The 20,872-nt window shown below is 35.4% G+C and overlaps 1 protein-coding gene across 1 annotated transcript in view; it reads left to right on the forward strand.

The window, feature by feature from the left end:
- LOC137390460 (E3 ubiquitin-protein ligase HUWE1-like) overlaps positions 1-20,872 on the forward strand; it is a 149,827-nt gene that overhangs the window by 111,113 nt on the left and 17,842 nt on the right. Inside the window, exons 70-73 of the mRNA XM_068076789.1 lie at positions 262-384; positions 711-981; positions 13,589-13,694; positions 17,036-17,170. Coding sequence (XP_067932890.1) covers positions 262-384; positions 711-981; positions 13,589-13,694; positions 17,036-17,170 — 635 coding nt within the window. The remainder of the gene's footprint in view (positions 1-261; positions 385-710; positions 982-13,588; positions 13,695-17,035; positions 17,171-20,872) is intronic.

A 20,872-nucleotide genomic window follows, 5' to 3' on the forward strand; every position in this document is an offset into this window, starting at 1 on the left:
GATTTATGAATTTGCCAGATTTTGATGTTGAGAACACAGTTCACGGCGTCTGATTGAGTAATTTTGGAAAGTATGTTTCAGCACACCATGTCTGATTGATTTTATATCTTATATTGCAGTAAAGTGAAAGCACATCTCAGATTTCTGACTTTGGTAAAATTTTAAATGTACTCGTAGTTAGGCGACAGTTCTCTTGTTCCGCTGCCTAATATATGGCTAATTTCAAGTATTGACTGCAGCCTTTCATCTATTATTCTGCAGGCATGAGGCGAGAGGATGTACCTGTACATGTGCGAAGAGACCATGTCTTTGAAGACTCTTATCGGGAGCTCTTCAGACGCACCCCAGAAGACTGGAAGCATAGACTTTATATTGTTTTTGAGGGTTTGTAACTTGTAAATAACTTACTGGTAACAGGTTTACTGGTTGGTTACTGATTACTAACTGGTTGGTAACTGACTACTAACGGGTTAGTAACTGGTTGGTAACTGGTTGAAAACTAGTTGACAACTGGTTAGTATCTGGTTGGTAAATGGTTAGTATCTGGTTGGTAAATGGTTAGTAACTGGTTGGTAAATGGTTAGTAACTGGTTAGTATTTAGTTATTTTCCCTGGAAATGTTCTCGCACGCTCGTCTAACCTTCCAACCCTCTCATTTGACGCATGTACATGAATTTGTTGCTACATGTATATGCTGGACTGTTATGTAGGTGAGGAAGGACAAGATGCCGGGGGTTTGCTTAGAGAGTGGTACCTCATCATGTCAAGAGAGATTTTCAATCCCAACTATGCCCTATTTATGACAACACCGCAAGACCGAGTTACTTACACTATTAACCAACTTTCTTACTACAATTCTGAGCACCTCAGCTACTTCCGGTTTGTCGGCAGGATTATAGCCAAGGCTATTTATGACAACAAGCTCCTTGACTGCTATTTCACCAGGAGTTTCTACAAACACATCACAGGCCAGCCTGTTAGGTAAGCTTTACGAAGATAAATATTTGACTCTGGTTAAAACCGATTAATAGGGGTGATGGGTTGTCTGGTTTAACTAATATGCCTATATATAGTTCTATATCTACAGGAAACATCACATTGATTAGGCCTACATACATTACACCAAATATGGCACGTAATACTGTGCACCATGTTTACAATATAATGGCGCCACTAATAAAGCACTATATACTGTGCACTATATTATACCGTATATGATTTAAAATATTTAGCCTGTGTGAAGAAAATTACAGTTTGAATACAAAAAAGTTTGATAAATATTTTTTCATGTTATGTGGGTGATCTCACAAAGTTCTGGTGAAACATAAGAAATCTGCATTTTGTCTAAACACAAAAATATTTACTAAAAACACAGCACTAGATGTGAATATGACGTTGTAATACCTTGCATGAACTGAAATTCTGCAAAATTTGTAAGCTGCAGATATTTCTATAAAAAAATGGCAACGAATGTTAGACAACTCCTGTAATGGCAAATTGATTGTAGAAGTTTCTGTTCACACAATGTGTTATAACCGTTTGGTTTTACCAATGATATACAGCCCCCAAGAATAGGCAACGGCTATCATATGGGCGGGGTTTAATGATCGAGCTCTGTTGGGATTGTGCTAGCCTGGGTTTCGGAGCTAATACAATTCCCGCGGGGCGGTCACGTTGCCTTGTTAGGTTTTGGAAAACACGACTCGCTGTTATCGTTTCATTAGCTCATTCAGTCAGTAGATCCCGCGGTTCACATTAACAAACCTTGAATTTCTACAATGTAGGGGTAACACCTAACCAAAATAATGGATTTATAGAAAATAAAACATTTCAAATTACCTACTTCTACTAATTTTAAAACTGATAGGGGTTGTAATGTATGCTTAAAGTTAAATATATTTTACCCAAAATCACCCGAACAACGGCCTTTTTCCCTAGCTTTTGATTAATATTTTGCCACCCCTAATATAAAATGACAAAGTCTTTCATCGCTGTCACATTGTTTTACCTGGCCAATAAGATAGGACAGTAGGCAAAGCTGTGCAGTGTAGTTTTCATACTTAAAATCTAAATCTAAAACCTAATGTGGGCCTTTTTACGATTGCGACTATTAATATCACGAATGCTTGTGAATGGCAACCGATTGATCATAACGGTGACAATATTGGGATACTATATTTATTTGACAACAACATGAATTCAACAGATAAGTAAAATAACCACTATAGTTCATAATATTTGTAAATTTACAAGGGGTTTTATTCAGCATATTTGTTTGTTCGGGTGCCGTGATCGGGTTCATCCCAACAGAGTGCGATCATTAAGTCCCGCCTATATGATAGCCATTGCCTATCCTTGGGGGCTGTATATCATTGGTTTTACTGAATATTGAATAAGTTACTGCTTCAAACTAATTCCAACTTATGTTGTGATATTTTAGCATTTATATAAATCATGTAAAATTATATTTTACCATCATAAAAGTCGAATAACACAAACGATATGATTTAAATACATATTTCACTCTTGTGAGTGATTCATATAAAAGGCTCCAATAGACAAAGGTGTTTCTTAGATTTGATAATCATTTAAATTTTTACTAAAAATCATTATATAACAATTATCAACTGTTTGAACACCATCACATTTGAATAACAGCAGTTGCTATTCTCAAATATAAGATTAGCATCATCCATTCTGAATGTTATGCTATAACCTCTGGGATAATGAGTTGTTAGTTTGGATGGAGCTTGCATTGCGAGCGATTAGCATTGCATTGCGAGCATTGCGACACATTAGTTTTGTGTTCAACATCAAAATCATTGCTAAAAACTCAAATATCATGGTTATATTGTTATACATGATGTAATTTTATACATGATGTAATTCTAAACTGCTGTCAGTTAACCTGTAAGGGGAAATTTGTCTTCATCATATGTCAGTTGAGCGAGTTACATGTAGTCCAATAGCATTGCAACCATTCTTTTTAAGGACATTTATTTAAGGTATTTCTAACAGACCCTTTGAACCTTAGCTAAAGATTTTCAGTCTCCTAAAAGTTGAGGAAACATTGTAGAACTCGTATTATACAAGCAATAAAACAGTAAATAACAAGCAGCTTGGTAGTTGCTCATTAAAATGTTTAATCAATTGTCACTCTAATGTGATACCATCGAGAAATTGTTTTTAATGGGATAAAGGAATGAGGGAAGAGCAAGCCGATACCACTTCAGCAATCTAACGTGGTCGTGTTTATATACAATAGCAATTACAGTCTGAAAACTGTCCGAATTCTTAAATTAGGTTTAAATAAACTAGTGAGCAATTGTATATGAACAGCATTTGTAACTGATGGTGTCAATACTAATAGCTTGTATTTTTGCAAAGATGCTGCCTAAAGGGCCACTTTTTGTAGTTATATAGACCTGTCGTTATAGCTGTATACGTGGAAATGCAAAGGCTACGCTTTTGTTCTTGACCTCTTGGAGAGGAGTACTCATCTCGTTTTCTTATCATCGAAGCTCTTTGCCAGACTAATGAAATCCGCTAATTTAAGGGCTATGCTAGTGCTGCATACTTAAGTGCCTCATATATCTGGCACTTGTGTCACTTGTCACTCCTGCCTATTTTAAAGTGTCACCTTGTAGTTGTGTGCTTTAATGCATCATTAAAAAAAATTATTGTCTAATTTTTCTCCATTAAAATGCAATCATTTGCTTGGTTTAAATGATGCATTTGGTACACCAGACTACTCTATAGTTAGTCTTCCCTTCTCCCACATCAGCTTAACTTTTTTGCATGGTCTCCCTAGAGCTTGCGTAACATATGCCATTTGGGGATTATCATATATTAACTCAGTTCACACTTTAGTCTCGCCTCTTTCACTCATCATTTATCACACACTTTTTTCCATCACGATTTGCTTTCTTTAACGACTCCATTTTAGTGGCATACGGGTTTCGCCTGCTTCTGTAGCCAGTTTCTCTTTAAGTGAATTTGTATAAAATTGGTAAAATTTGTCAAAACTCTCATTTTAAACATTAAAAGAGAAAGACAATTAAAATGTGCAGGATTAACAAGAAAAAAACTGCAATGTTGCCTCTCCAATAGGTTAATAGATGGAAAATTAAGACTCGAGCAATAATAAACGCTGCTAACTTATGATGTATAACAATGGCAATATAATGTTACACCTAACTATAAACAGCAACACAAAGTAGACTAACAATGGCAGTATAACGTTATACCTGACTATAGGCAGCAACACAAAGTAGACCCAAATTCTTTAGCAAAAAATGAGGTTCGATTACAGTATACCAAAATTACTGTAAAACCTCAATTAAAACAGTTAATTGAGGTTAACCTGCCTATTTGACTGCCACCTTTATTTGACCGCTATTATAGGGAAAGGGTTGAAAAATAGAGCGGCACCCTGTAATTGAACACCACCTCCATTTGACCGCCACTTTGACATTCATTGATCTTTAAGAACTCATAATAGCAAGTGATCAGTAAAAAGTGTCCACAAAATGGTACCAATAATGACTCTGTTATATCAATAACAATTAATTCTTTTATTGTTTCTGTTCGCATTGAAGTCCGTTTTGCAATTTCAAAGCTTTTCGCTTGATTCATTAAAACTTTTCAAGCAACACGATAGAAATAAATAATAGCTGCATCAGGCTAGAAGTAGTTTCATGTTAAGTCTTGATACTTCAACGTAGGTGAAAAACAGTTTACATTGACGATGGTATATGAACGACTAGTTTTAGGCTAAATGCTGTCGGTCTCAAAGTTTTTCATTATTTGTGTGAAATGCAACGTGTAAAGGTTGCTCTGCTAAAAAGTTATTTGGACGCTATTATCAACTAGTTCAGCGGCGCAGAAGAAGAGTTATCAGAAAACATTGTGAGAGGTGTTAAGCAGCCAGAAGAAATTAAATCGTTTCAAACGAAAGCAACAACCAGAATGCAGCTGGCCAAGCAATCGATGCAAATATTTTTGTTTCAAATGTGTTAATTTTTGTTGTTGCATGTATTATGAGCTTGGTTTGTTTGTCACGTGTTCTTAAGTATATATTTGTAGCATTTGATAGATAATTACATTACTTACAAATTTGCAGATTTATTGCATATTATTGGATAGCATCTTTGCAGTTATTTAACTCGGCCTACAATGGATCGGCGTTCATAACTCCTCTTCTATTGCACATGAAAACCCCGTTTCGGCTGCAAACTGTAGCAAACATCAATGAGTGATATTAGGCTTTTTATGCGCCATTGTTAAATATAGTTAATAGTACAATAGAAATATGCCTACAAATTGGAATGAAATAAAAATGTAACGCTCCTACAAATTGCAGGGCACAAACCATAATATCATCGCAGGTCCATTGCGAGCAATAGATAGAGATATTGCTGGTAGAGATATTTTCTGGCCTCTCAATGCATATTAATGTCAAACTTTCTTTGCACAATTTGTAAGTTGTTGAAATAACCAGAAAGTTGCCATACACTCAAACATTGAAATATTGCATCAATTTTTTCTGGTTGCCAAATATGGTCATATTATCCGCAATCATAGTCAATGATTTGTGATAGCATTAGCGTTTCTACTGTTATTTGCGCCGCTGTATTTTATTTTAAAAGTTGCCAAATTCAAAAATTTTTCAAGTTTCTGACGTAATTTTACTAGATAGTAAAAGAATTTTAACATCTTCAGTTACCAAAATAATTATTTGAATGCCTAATAAACATTCCCAATTTATACTAGTAGCTTTTATATACGGTTTATCATTGATAATATCGTTGTCCACTTATAGTTACATGTAGTTGTTTGTATGAAGCCTTGTCATTATAGTCGGAAAAGGATCTTCAACACAACTAGCTTTCGTCGGAAAAGAGTTAAATTAAATTAAGATCTTCAACAATTTTAGTCTAATAAGATGCATGTTCGTTTCAAACTGAGACATTTACAACACATTGCTTCCATAGAGATTCCGAAAACATCTTTTAAAATTATCCCATGATTAAATTACTCCACTATTAATAACTAGTGTGTTTTGTTGGTTACATTTCGCAGATGCATAGATCTTTCTGCAGTCACTCACTTGTTCCAATTCTTATGATTAGCGTATTCCCTGACTCCTTGTGCTTTCTGTTAACTTTCCAATTCGTTTTTCAGTTTCTATAATTTACAGCAACTTTAGTTTTGCTCATTTATTTAGGCTCTACTGTTTTTTTTTCTATTGCTAAGAGTTTACCTGACTGATGTGACTCCATCATGACCTATCGTAAGTCCTTACAGGGTTTTAGAATTTTTCATCTAGTATCCTGAGTCAGAAAGTTTTTATTTACGAAAGCTTCATCTAGCTTTCAAAGTCTGGCTTCCCTATGACTAAAAAGGATCAATCATTGAATTGCTGTTCGCAATAAAACATCAATTAGGCTTACATATCTAGCAATCATTTGGAATTATCTTCTCTCTGTCACTTTTAATGACACGATTGATACAGTAATTACTCCATTTAATAGAAGCTAGAATACAGATTAATTGAAAAAGGCAGTTGTATTAGTCACCGAACAAAGTTCATATCTGGCAAATGTACTGTTATCATAGTTGACAAACTTGAACTGCACGTACTTATGAAGGTATCGCATAATAATACATTAAGAGGCATTTTGATAAAAGCTTATCCACTATCAAAGAGGCCTGTCTGGTTGGTTATGACGTAGCCCTGTTCACCTCCTATGCACAAACTACCATAACTTTGCTAAAAAGATTTGTGATTGGAAGAGTCACACCGTACCCTTCATGCTTACCCACTACGCAGTGGTATACTGCGAATATTGCGAGTGTTTAAGTCTCACTAAAATGTTGATGTTATGTTTAACTGGTTTCAGGTTCCCCTGTCTTGCTTCCATAACAATTACGCAATGAGTATTACTGTCAGTAGAACAATGCGTGGTCTTACCATTCTAACATTGACAGTGTAATTCGCAATAAATGTTTCTGCACTTGACATATTTAGATTGATTGCTCTAGTTAGAGACCTCTCATATTTGTTACATAATTGGAGCAGTTAATCAGCTAGGCTAGATATCCATGACCCAATGTACCATAAAACCTTCATTTGAACGCCGTGGCTTTCCATCTTTCAACCCTTCCCTTAGAGTGGCGCTCTATTTTTCAACCCTTCCCTTAGAGTGTCGCTTTATTAAAAGGTGGCGGTGTTCAGATAAAGGGTGACGTTGTATTTTTCAAACGCTTTGTCAGAATATTGAGAAGAAAAATTTGACCTTTTCACCAGTCAATTGGATGTCGCCTATATTTTTGCACACTCTTCTACAGTGTCTTCTGACCTCAACTCCTCATCTGCACAGCTGAGTTAGTCGATATTAGCACCCAAACAATTTTTAGCAGAGCAAAATTTTCATGCGATGCACTTTTGAATATGTGTGCATATACATATCTGGCGCTAATAAAGAGATACTACTTGTAATCAAAATAGCCTCAAAATTTTAGCCTCAAAATACCTAGTAGCACATATCCCATCAATAACGGGCACCACTTATTTACATACATCGCAGTATCAAGACGGGTGTTAATAAATGAACTACTATTAGCCTGATACAGTTACTGATTATTTCTATGGTGTTGCTTTTAAAGTCTTAACAAAAAACCTTAAAAAATTGGAGTTGAACAACGGACTTCGGTATAAACAGAAACAACGAACGAATTAATTGTTATTGGTGTAATCAAGTCATTGTTAGTATGGTTTGCGGAAACTTTACTGATCGCTTGCTATTATGGATTCGTAATGATGAAGAATGTCAAATAGTGGCGTTCAAATAGAAGTGGCCTTCAATTAAAGGATGGCGCTTTATTTTTCTACCCTTCTCCCATAGTGACGCTCAAATTGAAGCGGCGTTCAAATTAAGGTGACTTTTAATTAGAGGTGCTTTAAAAATTGAGCAGTAGTTAGCATTTGCCCGGGCAAGAAAGGATAATATGAAGGCCTTTGTATCGATGATTGTTGTATTGCAGAGATGGTCAGAGATAGAGCAGCTGCTGTAAATAGATTACGCTATTATTAACAGCATCAGTGATTTGTCATCTTTTGTTAGCTGTTTCGTATTGTTTTGCAGTGATGAGTTTTTCAAGTTGAAATAAAGTTGATTGTATTGAATTGATCCAAAGGCTTCAATGGCCAATACAATGAAATATGAAATGTAGCCAATTTTATGCGACATAAAATTCTTCATTGGACCCGTTTCTCATCAAGCAAGGCTTCCTTCAATGATTTATCACCAGTTTTAGCAGTTGCATTCCTTGAGCGCATCTTCCAAAAATGGAATTGTTGTGCCATTGAAAGCCTAGCTGACATCCAGTTATTGTAGCAATTAGGAGTTAGGTCTACAGGGGTTATTCTTAGTTACAAATGAACGGTTCAGCCATCCTTATACAGTAATACTTCAACTTACGAGTGCTCCAACGTACGAGAAACTTAAGATACGAGCCAGCTTTTAAGCAAGTTTTAGCACTAACATACGAGCCATATTTGAGATACGAGCACGTGAGTCAGTTGCCAAGTATGCCGGAGGTGTTTTATGACAACAGCATCAATCTGTATTTTTCAACTGCACAGGTTATACTTTTGTACCGTGTTTTTGTGCACGCTTTTCAGGGCAGAATTATGTGAATTAAAAGTACTGTGCGTAGACCGAAAGTTTGCCAGTAAAATGAAAAATAATGCAAAGAAAAAGCAAATGATAACAATTGATATTAAACGGAAAATTATTGAAAAATATGCGAAATGTGTATGCATGATTGAGCTAGCTCAGCAATATGACAGAAATACATCCACAATTATCAAACAAAAGGATTATATTCAGGGCATTTATTTAGTTCGCAATTCGTTCGTTATTTAGATCTTCACCACCGCTGATGGAGAGACCACTTAGGCATTGGATATAAGATAAACAATTGGCCGGTGACAGCGTAACTGAAACGACGCTATTTGAAAAGGCCATTGCTATCTATCAAAACTATAAAAATAGACATTCGGACAAGTTGGCTAGTGGTCGTGCATTAAACCTTTTTGGCGACACCTGTGTTCGTCTTAATCACGACATGTTGAAAGGGCGACAAAGGCAAACGTCCTTAGATAGGTTCATCTTAAAACGGCCGGCTAGTCGTGAAAGCGAAACAAAGGAAAAATTAGCTAACTAGCGAGAAACTTCAAACTATGAACGCCGAAGAAATTTTAATTACGTTAAGTTAAAAATGAGAGTTTGCTTTTAGATTTGCTTCTAAGTTTGTCTTTTAAGACTTGGATAAAATCCAAATTTATCAAAGTCAACTGTTGTAATGAAGGATAACTTATATATCTCTCTCTGGCAAATGCTAGCGTTAGCTGCTATTGTATGTATTTAATTTTACATTTTAATTTAACGCATTTCCTTGCATTATTTTTTATTTGTTGCTTTTTGAAAGCAAGTGGTAAGTTAGGACAATAATCAACATGTTCTTTCTGTTACAATATCTTGTTTTAAGTGTTTTATTTGCATTTACAGAGTATGGAAACCAATAAATATATATTTAATTGTTCTATATATAAATAAATTGCACCAACATGCGAGTAAATTGACATACGAGCTCAGTCTCGGAACGCATTAAGCTCGTAAGTTGAAGTATGACTGTACTTATACACCGACTCTTAGTTGTACAAGTATTATAGCTAACCACCAAAAGATCTTTTACCAATCATTTGTTTTTATTAGTACAAGAAATTGCTGTTTAAAATTGCTGTGTTTAGAATTATGCATAATGTCATTGTTATTATAGTTTGTCTGTCTCTACCATAAGGAGATGGAGAGAGGCGACCAATAATTTCGCTGCTATGTTCGTCTATTATTTGTTTAAGATTGGAACCATACACTGTTCACTCATCATAACTCATCATCTGAAGGCTTCTTCTCCCATCCCATTCATTTTCTTTGTCTTACGTCAGCATTCATGCATGTACATGTATGTCTGGCTGGTTCATGTTATAAGGGCATTTTGTGTTTGAAGATAAGGCGTGCGCTTCCCATGGTCTGTATTCTTTTTTGACTCCCTATTCATGAATATTTCATTTGATAATTGAAAAAAACCAGTCATAACGTTAACTAGGATTAATATTGTATTGTAATCAAGTAATTTACAGATTTAATATTTTAAGATACCATTGAAATTGGAATACAATTAAACTATATAAATTAAATTATTTATTTTTGACTGTTTTCTATAAAGTTCAAGATTGGGCAGTCAATAGTTGCAAAGAGTTAATGTTCTGCAAGAAATAGACTATTAATCAGCCAATTGTTGGATAACAGAATTTAGCCTTAGATAACATTAATACATGAAAAGTCTATCATAAAATGTTTTTCATATTGACCACTCGGCTGTAGAAAATCGCTTCAACTTGGCCAAGCCCCTGTAAGTTCTAATGGTTATTGTTTGAAGCCTATATTAAACTAGACAGCTGTTTGGCTTTTTCTGCTGTCATACAACATGCATTCTACAATGTAATTTCTCTTAGAAGTTTATATAGCTCCATTTCTTTATATAGCCTCATTTCTTTATAGTCTCATTTCTTTATATAGCCTCATTTCTTTATATAGCCTCATTTTTTTATATAGCCTCATTTCTTTATATAGCCTCATTTCTTTATATAGCCTCATTTCTTTATATAGCCTCATCTCTTTATATAGCCTCATTTTTTTTATATAGCCTCATTTCTTTATATAGCCTCATTTCTTTATATAGCCTCATTTCTTTATATGGCCTCATTTCTTTATATAGCCTCATTTCTTTATATAGCCTCATTTCTTTATATAGCCTCATTACAGTAATCCCTCGCTACTTCGAGGTTTCTGTACTTTACGGTTAAAAAAAGTTAATTACATAAATATTCATACATAAAATACATTTACAAACATGTATTTTATGTGTATATAGTATATGTATGTACAAAGACATCCTTCTCGCAGCAAACCCAGTTAATCACGAGTACGCCTATTCAAACCATGTACAGTCCATACTATGCTAGCATTATGCAAGTGCGTTCTCTGGCTTAACTTTTTTACTACTGCGCTAAATGTGTTATCCTGCCAAATTAATTCAAACTGATCTTCGAACAATCGATATACCGCAAGTATTTAAACAATATCTTGAGAATCAATGCAGATATTGTTTCACTGTGAAATGCATCTTATTCAGAACAAAACTCTCTAGAAGATAAGTAAAAAATTGTTTAGTTAATCCTACTCTCGCAAAATCTCTGATGCTAGCTTTGCATTGAACTAACGCGGTGAATTTCATATTGGCATGATGATAACGATCTGGTTTTCCTGTTTTAAAAAATAATTAGAAATGGAATTGCTGAGCCAAAATATTTTCGATTGTTTGCACGTGATTGGCAACAAAGTTGTTTCCGTAGAGACAAAGTTTGATTATTCTAGCTAATGTGTGGGCTTCACAATGAAAAGAAAAGTGAAACCCTATTGATAAGCCGGTACTTCGGCTTACGGTATGTACTTCTATTATGGCAAGTCGATACATCGGCTTGTGGTAGCGAAACAGTTGAAATACTGGGACTGAAATTGAAATATAAACTGAACGTCAATCAGGATAACTTTAGTTTACTTATTATATAGGAAATAAATAAAATATGTTTAGAAAGCACCTCAAGTGTTCTGCCGTTAAGTTTTAGCACTTATATACAGTGAAACTCGGATAACTCGAAAACACGGTTAACTCAACGTATTTGTTTGGTCCGTTCCCACGCAATGATACATGGCTTTAGATAACTCGACCGAAACTCCGTTAACTCGAACAGTTTTTCGCCAAACGGCTACCGAGACGGTTGTTATTATGGCTTTAGAATATCGCTTTATTCCAAGCCATAGAGATAAACATCGACTTTTAGTAGTTCTTAGGCCTCGTTATTACCAACATAGGCAAAATATTTTCGTTAATGACTTTTCTAAAGGTTTGCAAAAATCAAATTTTACCAAACATTCGCTTAGCGATAACCCTCCGAAAGCAAGAAAAGCAAGGTAAAATTCTGATAAATTTAAAGTAAAACCGGCAAAATTGATAATGGGTTTTTAATAGTAAAGCAGTTTTGTAATAACTGACTTACTGCAAAATCGATCTTGGTTAAAACGCTCGGTATAAAAATACGTATGTATTTTTTCTGAGTGTTTTAACCGCGATCAAGTTTTGCCAATTTTAATCTGAGAACGTCCTGGCAGTCACATCACCTAAAGCAACAAACCAATCTCAAGTGATAGAAAAATATCTATACTTTCTGATTAAAAATATTTAAAACTTCACACAAGAGACCCTTTAACTTGCAACAAGCAATCTATGCTTTTGATTTATATATAGTTTGTATATGTACATGTATCTACTGATAAATACGTGCAATTGTGACTGTCCTGATAACTTGAACGCTCTAATAACTCGAACACTTTTGCTCGGTCCCTTGAAGTTTGAGTTATCCGAGTTTCACTGTATACTTGAAAAATTAGTTTCTATTTCGCAGATTTGTATTTATAGCAGAAACCATTAACTGCGAAAAGTGAGGGATTGCGGTAGGTTGGCTTTTGTTCCCTCATTCTCACGTGTTGACACTTAGGCTATAATAAATGCAATGCACTAAGTCAATGGCAAGGTTATAGTAAGTTCAAGCAAAATAGAATTTGGAAAAGTGAAAAAGATTTTTTGTGTTGTGGTTTACGAAAGCGGAGAGAATTCTATTTTATACATATACACATAAATTTACATTATTCTATAGAATTTATAAGTTTAAATAAACTTTTTTTTACAGCTTATGACAAGTGGCCACCCATTGCAATGGAGTTGGTTATGACAGTATTGTTGATATATTATATATATATATGATGTATATATATATATTATTCTACATGCGCATGCGCTATATAGAATGAGGTAATACGTTAAAAGTTAGTACATCCAATATTTGATGTAAGTTACTCTTTACACACTTGAGATTTCAAAACCTCCTTAGCACACAGCTCTTTAAAATTAGAATAATGTAGAGGTTGAACTTTTTTGCACAGCAAGACTCAATCTCACAATCATAAATGATCATCGCTTGAGGAATGCTCGGGAAAGACATAAATTTTGTTCTAACTAAAATATTATTTAAATTTTAGCTTTGTTGTAAGTGGATGATTAACAGAGAGGTCAGGTTTAACAAGTTGCTTATGATTGATTGGTTCGTGAATGGCATGAGTTGCCGTTCCATTCCGTTTATCACATTCATTTATCGCATTCTTAGTCACTTGTTGTCTTTTTATTCCAACCTTCCCCATTGTCTCAGGTCGACAAGACAAAACACTCACGGTTGGCCACCCGAGTCGCAGTCTAGTCACTGCCAGCAAACAGGCCATTGTACATTTCAAATTTCAATGTACATGTATATCGTTCTGTTTATGCTATACTGTCCTTTGTAAACATTTTGTAATGACCACTTAATATCATTTTGTAGTGACCATTTGCTCTCTCCTCTTTGCAGGTATACCGACATGGAAGCTGAGGACTACTCTTTTTATCAAGGTTTGGAGTTTCTCCTTGACCACGACATCGGCGACCTTGGCTATGAATTGACTTTTAGCACTGAGGTTGGTGCCATTTGCTTTGTTGACCTCTGACACGCCGATTTGAACCCCAGCCATTTATTTATCAGGTTTTTACTTGCTGTTCATCCATCACTATCTCAACACCTGTTTCCCATGAACTCTTAAAAGGCCTTTATTGTCGATATTGTATTTCCCTTTGAAAATTAAAGTAGTGCACCTTGCAGGCGCCCTGCAATCCGAGTTCGCTTGTGTTTCCTTTTCCAGGTAACTTCTGCAAAATACTATTAAGACTCTGACTCAGACGTAGAGATAGCTCGTCACTTCCAGATTGCATCCGAGTGCATTGTTAGGCAGCGCATGGGTTAATCTTGAAACATTTTTGCAGAATAAGTGTGTAGGCAGTAGAAGATGTCAGTATGTAGATGTTTGATAGCGTGCAATGCACTGGAGTAAATAAGTATGTATTCAGTGGATGATGTCAGTATGTAGAGGTTTGATAGCGTGTAATGCACTGGAGTAAAGTGCTCGCATTCTATTTTTATACAAATTAAGGTTTTTTCCACAGTACAGTCATACTTCAACATATAAGCTTAACGTGTATCGTGGCCGAGTTCGTATGTCAATTCTCTCGTATTTCATAAAAGTTTTCCTATAGAACGTAACTAAATACAAATTAATTCGCTCCCCAGCTTCTGAAAAACTACCTAAAAAAGGTATTAAGATGGAAAAAGTGTGTTTTGGATCATTTTAATTCACTGCCTACATTCATGAGGTAACCAATACTTCTCTAGTGGTTATGGTCTGTAGAAAAATGTAACATCATTATGTACAGTACTGTATGTAGTTTGTACCTTCCAGACAGACAGTAGCGGTTTGTAGCAACATGTTCGGTGTGCTACACTTCTGTGATCTTAGCATATTATGAATTTTAAATTAAATGAATTCCTCTCACTAAGCATACACATACAAATAAATTTTAATCTTACGCTAAACTTAATCCTAACTTTGTCTTGGTTTTAATTTTTTGCTATATTTTCTGGCTTTAGACTTTGCTGCGCTTTTTAAGTCGCTTTCACATTCACCTTTAGCCAACCTTCTCAAAACTTTTTCAAATTTATCCACCAAGAAAGACCAAGCGATGCTGTTCTCATAAGTGGCTTCTCGCAGACTCGGCCAACTAGCGGCTGCCTCATGAAACGTCTCATATGCTTGCATTTCAAATTTGTTTTGTGTATGTTGAGACACTCATGTCGAGGTGTGACCGTACCTTATTTGACTTCCTCAATTGATTATTAACATAATGTTAGCTGCTGTAGCATCAAATATTCAAAGATAGCTTGTGTAATATAGTATAACATATGGTGCTATTCATTGAGCACCTGCTATGTGATTGGTATAGCACAGCGGTATCCCTATATGAGTCTTATTTGATTTTGAAGTCACTTCATAGGTTAAAACTTTTGTAATTGCAAACACTTGTTCACCATCCACTATCTAGTCCGCACCATCCTTTCTCTTCAAACTTTTGACACATATCTTATTATACGTTATGAAAGTGTTTTAGATTAAACAATAATCAATGGATATGCATAAACAATTAGACTAGTTATAACTAACACAAATTTAAGTAAGTAAAAATGTTTTACTACTGCCACCTTTCATGTCAATTATCATCATCGGTTGTGATCTGGCACTGATGTAAAAATCTTTTCTATAGATGTTGGCTTACATCACCTTTCACTAATGCTTTTCGAAAGTTTGCAAGACAAGCGTCATCACAGTGAGACATAGTCTGACCAGTGAAACACTTTTAGACTAACAAGTGAAACCTTTGCAATGCGTATTCCTTACAAAATATACCATTTTTTGGGTAGTTTTTCTAAATTTAGCGGCCTTTTAAAATATAACAATGGACCCTCTTGCACTGGCATACATTGTATAGATTCCTACTCCAACAGATCCTACACGGAACACTCATCGCTCTACTCTTGCTGTACTCTTGAATGAGATCAATCTCTTGCTCATCACACTCCTCCGTCTTCAATATATCAAAATTTTTTAAGTGACATCATTGGGCCACAACTATTTCTGAAACCTGGCTGTTTTCCCTCACACTCTGCCTGACTTATTCATGTATAGGAAAGGGATGAGAAGATTTTCATTTCATAGCCTCTCTCAATCAGCCTATATATGAACTGCACTAAAAGGTGCTTATAAGGGTATGCATATAGCATATAGCATTAGGTGTGTGTGGGTAGCAGTGTGGGTAGCAGTGTGTCATGCATTCTTTAGTCGAAATGGTCCTAGTCAAAGATTACATACAATATATGCAAAAGTATTTTGTTGCACGGGTTATTTGGGAACTCCATTAGACGAAATTAAATTATGCGCCAAAGATTCAATCATTTAACTGTAGCTGTAAGTCATCTTAAGCGCCCATGTAATATTTTAATGATTTTTGGATTTTCTTACATATGGTGTTTGAGCTGCCTCTGAGCAATGCATGTTGTAGAATAATGTGTCTCTATGTTGTATGTTTCTATGGTATATGCCTTGATGCTGTATGTCTTTATGTTGTATGTCTCTATGTTGTATGTTTCTATCCTATATGCCTTGATGCTGTATGTCTTTATGTTGTATGTCTCTATGTTGTATGTTTCTATCCTATATGCCTCGATGCTGTGTCTTCATGACGTATGTCTCTTTGATGTATGTCTTTATGCTGTATGTCTCTATGTTTTATGTCTTTATGGTGTATTTTTCTATTGTGTATGTCTCTATGGTGTATGTCTTTACGCTGTATGTCTCTATGGTGTATGTCTCTACGCAGTATGTCTCTTTGCTGTATGTCTTTATGGTGTACGTCTCTACGCAGTATGTCTCTTTGGTGTATGTCTCTATGCTGTGTCTCTACGTTGTATGTCTCTATGGTGCATGTCTCTATGGTGCATGTCTCTACTACTGTATGTCTTTATGCTGTATGTCTCTTTGGTTTATTACTACAAAACAACATCTGAGATCTTCATTGATGTTGGTAGGCTATGATAACCAAATTCTAGTTGTATAACAATGAGTATTCAGTGGATGCTAAAATATTTTTAATAGATTTGTTTTTAATGGATTGTTGATTAGAATGTTGCACATTCTAATCAACAATGTATATTTACTCGCTGTGTCGTTCGCGTACCATTGAAAGAGGACTCTTTTATCAAGTATCCTCAGTCAACAAGGGTATTTTTTACGCCCGCTCAGAGGGGTAGCATAGCCTTAATTAATCTAGCCGATACTCTATCTGAAATTAACTAAATATTTAAATTATCTACAAATTACCATTGCTAAGCAATCACAGCTATTAATTAACCTATTGCTTTCTTCCTTTATAGATCCAAGAGCTAGGGGTAACGCAGTCTCGTGAACTCAAACCCAACGGAGCCAACATTACGGTGACCGAGGCGAACAAGAAGGAGTATGTGAAACTAGTCTGTCAGCTGAAGATGACTGGCGCCATCCGGCAGCAGGTGTCTTTTTGTTTCTTAGCTTGGATTGGCTTTTTACAGGGCTGTCATGGCCGGAGTCCTTTCTATCGTCGCTGCAATTTGCCAGATTATTTTATGCCCTAGACCTGGTGTTAGATTTTGATATAGATTTTTGTACATGGGGAGGAGAACAGGAAAGCTGTCATTATTTGTGCAAATCAATCATTGTTGTATGACCTTTCAACCTAATGAACACTATTGCCATTGGATGCCTCACCAACAAACTCAACTAGGTGATGCCCTTCTCACTAGTAACCCTTCTCACTTGGTTGCTTAAACTATCACGGCTTTGCTGTTTCACGCTTTTCGTAATTATTCGAGTTTCTTTGTTTAATAACTAGCTGTACTACTCGGCATTGCCCGGGTAATAAAAAAGTCTTTGGAGGACAGAAAATTGATTTGTATTTAACATATACCAACATTTGCCATTCTAACTTTCAAACTACATATCATGAGAAAAGTGTTTTGTGTAATTGAAATAATTTAAGAGAAAATAAAAACAACTGTAAAGGTTTTCAAACTGTCAAATAACTGTAACTTTCAAACTTCATATCATGAGGAAAATGTTTTGTGCAGGTCAAATAAATTTTTTTAAAAACCATTGTAAAAGGGTTTAGATATAAATGTGAAATGATTAGCAAGTAGTAGTTGAATTAAGTCGGTTTTGCTACGATTACAATAAAAATGATTTGGTAATGATACAATTAATAGGAACTGAGCAGTTTGTGCATAGAAGTGAAGTGTGCGTGCGTGCGTAAAAAAGGTTACTGTGATACCAGAAGCTATCCATGAATACGATGATACTGGTACTTCTCGATACTAGTACAAATGTAAAAATGAGATATCGTACTGTCCTTGTCTGACCGAACGGAGAGAATGTCGAGACCATTCCTACTCAAGATAATACAATTGTCCACATGAAAAGAATTGGCCCTGACCCCAAATATAGTAATTAAATTTTACAAAAAATATTTCTTAACGGGCATCGTAACGCGTGGGCGCAATGCTAAAATAATTACCATGGGCATACGTTATGCGGAATATGATATGATCAGGATGCCTTATGTAGCTCAGTGGTAGAGAGCTTGGATAAAAAACTTGCAGCGGCGTTCTTGGTGAGGTCATATTCATCAGAACGCGGAATATTAATTGCAAAATTTTGATAGCTATAGCTGGAATGACACACATACAACCAACTTTAAGAAATATATTTATAGATAATGTTAAAAAACTCGTGTTACAAACTCGTCTTCTTTTTCATTGTCACCAGGGCGTTTTCTCTATCGGCAGTGACTGCCATTTGGATATGTACAGCAATATACTGTCAGCGTCATCACTAAGGCATGAATGCACAGCGAGTCTATTGATATGAACATCCCCTAGCGACGAGCTGTTTAATGTCAGCAATAAAAATATATTATTTTATAAGAATAGCTAGAGACCGCTTTTCAACTATTGAATGGGATTTGACGATTCCTCCTGTTTCATATACAGCAAATCGTCAATAAGCGCTTTTCATCGTTTTGCTCTTCTGACATTGTTAGTTCAAGAGAGTATTTAGTAATGACATTGTCTTTGATTCTCGCTTCAGTCATGCTTATTCATCTACTTCTCAATCTCTTGGTTGAGATTTGAGTATTTGTATATACAATGTATTATACAAATATACCGCATGTAGAAGAGCATGTACATGCATTTACCCGTATAGTATAAGCTTGAGATTTAAAAAGCAGTTCAAATTTTTTGACGAGTTAAAATTACAGCTCATATTTCAAAAAAATCTAATTTGGACCTCACGGGAGTTCCCATTTTGCAGTTAGGTCTGGGATGTACCCTCCATGAAGTTCAAAGAACTACTGGACTATTAATACGCGCTTCAAAAGTGGTCTTGCCAAATTTTAACTGGTATATAATCATCAATTTAAACCCATTTAAATCCCCCTTCCTTTATAAAAATAGTAAATATTTATTTAAAACAAGTCTTTAATATAACAAAGACTTTCAAAGCTTGCAACAAAATCTATCGTAATTAACTCAGACATGCAAAATTCATGTGTTCCAAGATTTGCATTGTATTTCAAACCCATCGTATGTTCAAACAAATATTTTCACTAGAATTCACTATTTCTTAGAGTTCGTTCCGCAGCCCAAAAAAACTTAATAGTAAATATTGAGGTAATTACATGTAGCATAAATAAAAGACTAAGCCAATCATTATAGGATATTGTCTTTTTACTTTACCGTCACAACCCAGAAAACGAAAATGTAGGCTTATCAATGTGGAGGTTTGGCAGTGAAGATGTCAACTTAGACAAGTTAAATTCTAAACTTGACTTATATTTTGTTTCAAGTTTTTACCAGCGCATATATTGAGTATGTATGTAAAACCATCAGATACTTGTCCCTGCTATTGGATAATCATCCAATTCAGACTATGCCACATGCGCCATCTATTGGATTGCTGGTGACTAAACCAGTACTGCCAACGTGTGCTTGGTGTGTGAATTTACTGCCAGAAAAAGGTAAAATGTCTGGCAAAGCATCGAAAGGGGAGGATAGATTAGCATATCTTTTGGCTAGTGCTTGCATCGAAATAAAGATGTCAACTTATCTGGACTTGTTTCTGCCCGCTGGACTACATCGCTGTACTATCAAGAAAGCAACTTTGCTATGCCAAAGTCAGTGCCTTAAAAGTTTTTTGCATTTTATGGGAATGGCTCATATAAGTACTTTTAATACTGGCCCAAACACCAGTTAACCTAAAAAGGTTTATGCTGAAGTGCTCCTGCTTTACTATTCACGCTGGATGTGATCATGATAGTTGGCAAGTTTCTGGATATTAAGAAGTTGAAAAATTTCAATTCCAATATTGAACTTTGACTTGTATTCTAATCAGAGCACAATTTCATCGTTATTAACAACATATTTTAAACACCGGCTCATCACGAACCAACATATGCATCTAAGATTTAAGCGTTAGTGTCTATTAGACTATGAAGTTATGAAACAAGCCATGTAAAAAAATGGTTTGTACACACGTGTGTTAATTGCTCTACAAACCAGATTGTTCAGAGATTTCAATGGCTGTCCAAAAGAAATACAAAAAGACCAGTGGAACTCGTCAAAGTAGCTAATTGTTTTCAAACTAAAAAACGATGAGATTCAAGAACTTGAAAAGCTAAAATGATGTCAGCTGGGAAGTACTGAACCGATGAAACTCGTTAAAAGGTATTGCATTCGATACAGCAAGTGACATGTGGCACGCTATTCAGGAGTTACCAAGGTTGGCTTTAAAAGAATCAAGCAGCTGCTTAATGAAGAAGTGCCGCAAGAAGTGTTCATTTCATTGCTCTACAGCTAACAAGGCAAAGCTTGAAAGGTGAAAAAACTAACTCCAACAACACACCAGAGGACTAAAGTCCCATTGGTAGGAGAAAAAGCAAAAAATTTGGTCTGCTACGAATAGCAATGATAGAAGGCCTCAGGGTGGCATATAACCCCAAACATGAAAATTAAAAGCTCTGCAGAATTAAAATCAGATTCTGGCGCGCTTTACTAAGCACTTCAACTATCTCCTAAATGTCCCAAAATTGACTGAGCAGAATTTATTAGACAGCCTTAGTCAGGGACACGCTAGACCTGTCTGGATAAACTACTCAATGGAAGTAAATTCCATATTGTACT

This window comes from Watersipora subatra, chromosome 3, assembly GCF_963576615.1.
Source record: "Watersipora subatra chromosome 3, tzWatSuba1.1, whole genome shotgun sequence".
In the NCBI taxonomy this organism is placed as follows: Eukaryota; Metazoa; Bryozoa; class Gymnolaemata; order Cheilostomatida; family Watersiporidae; genus Watersipora; species Watersipora subatra.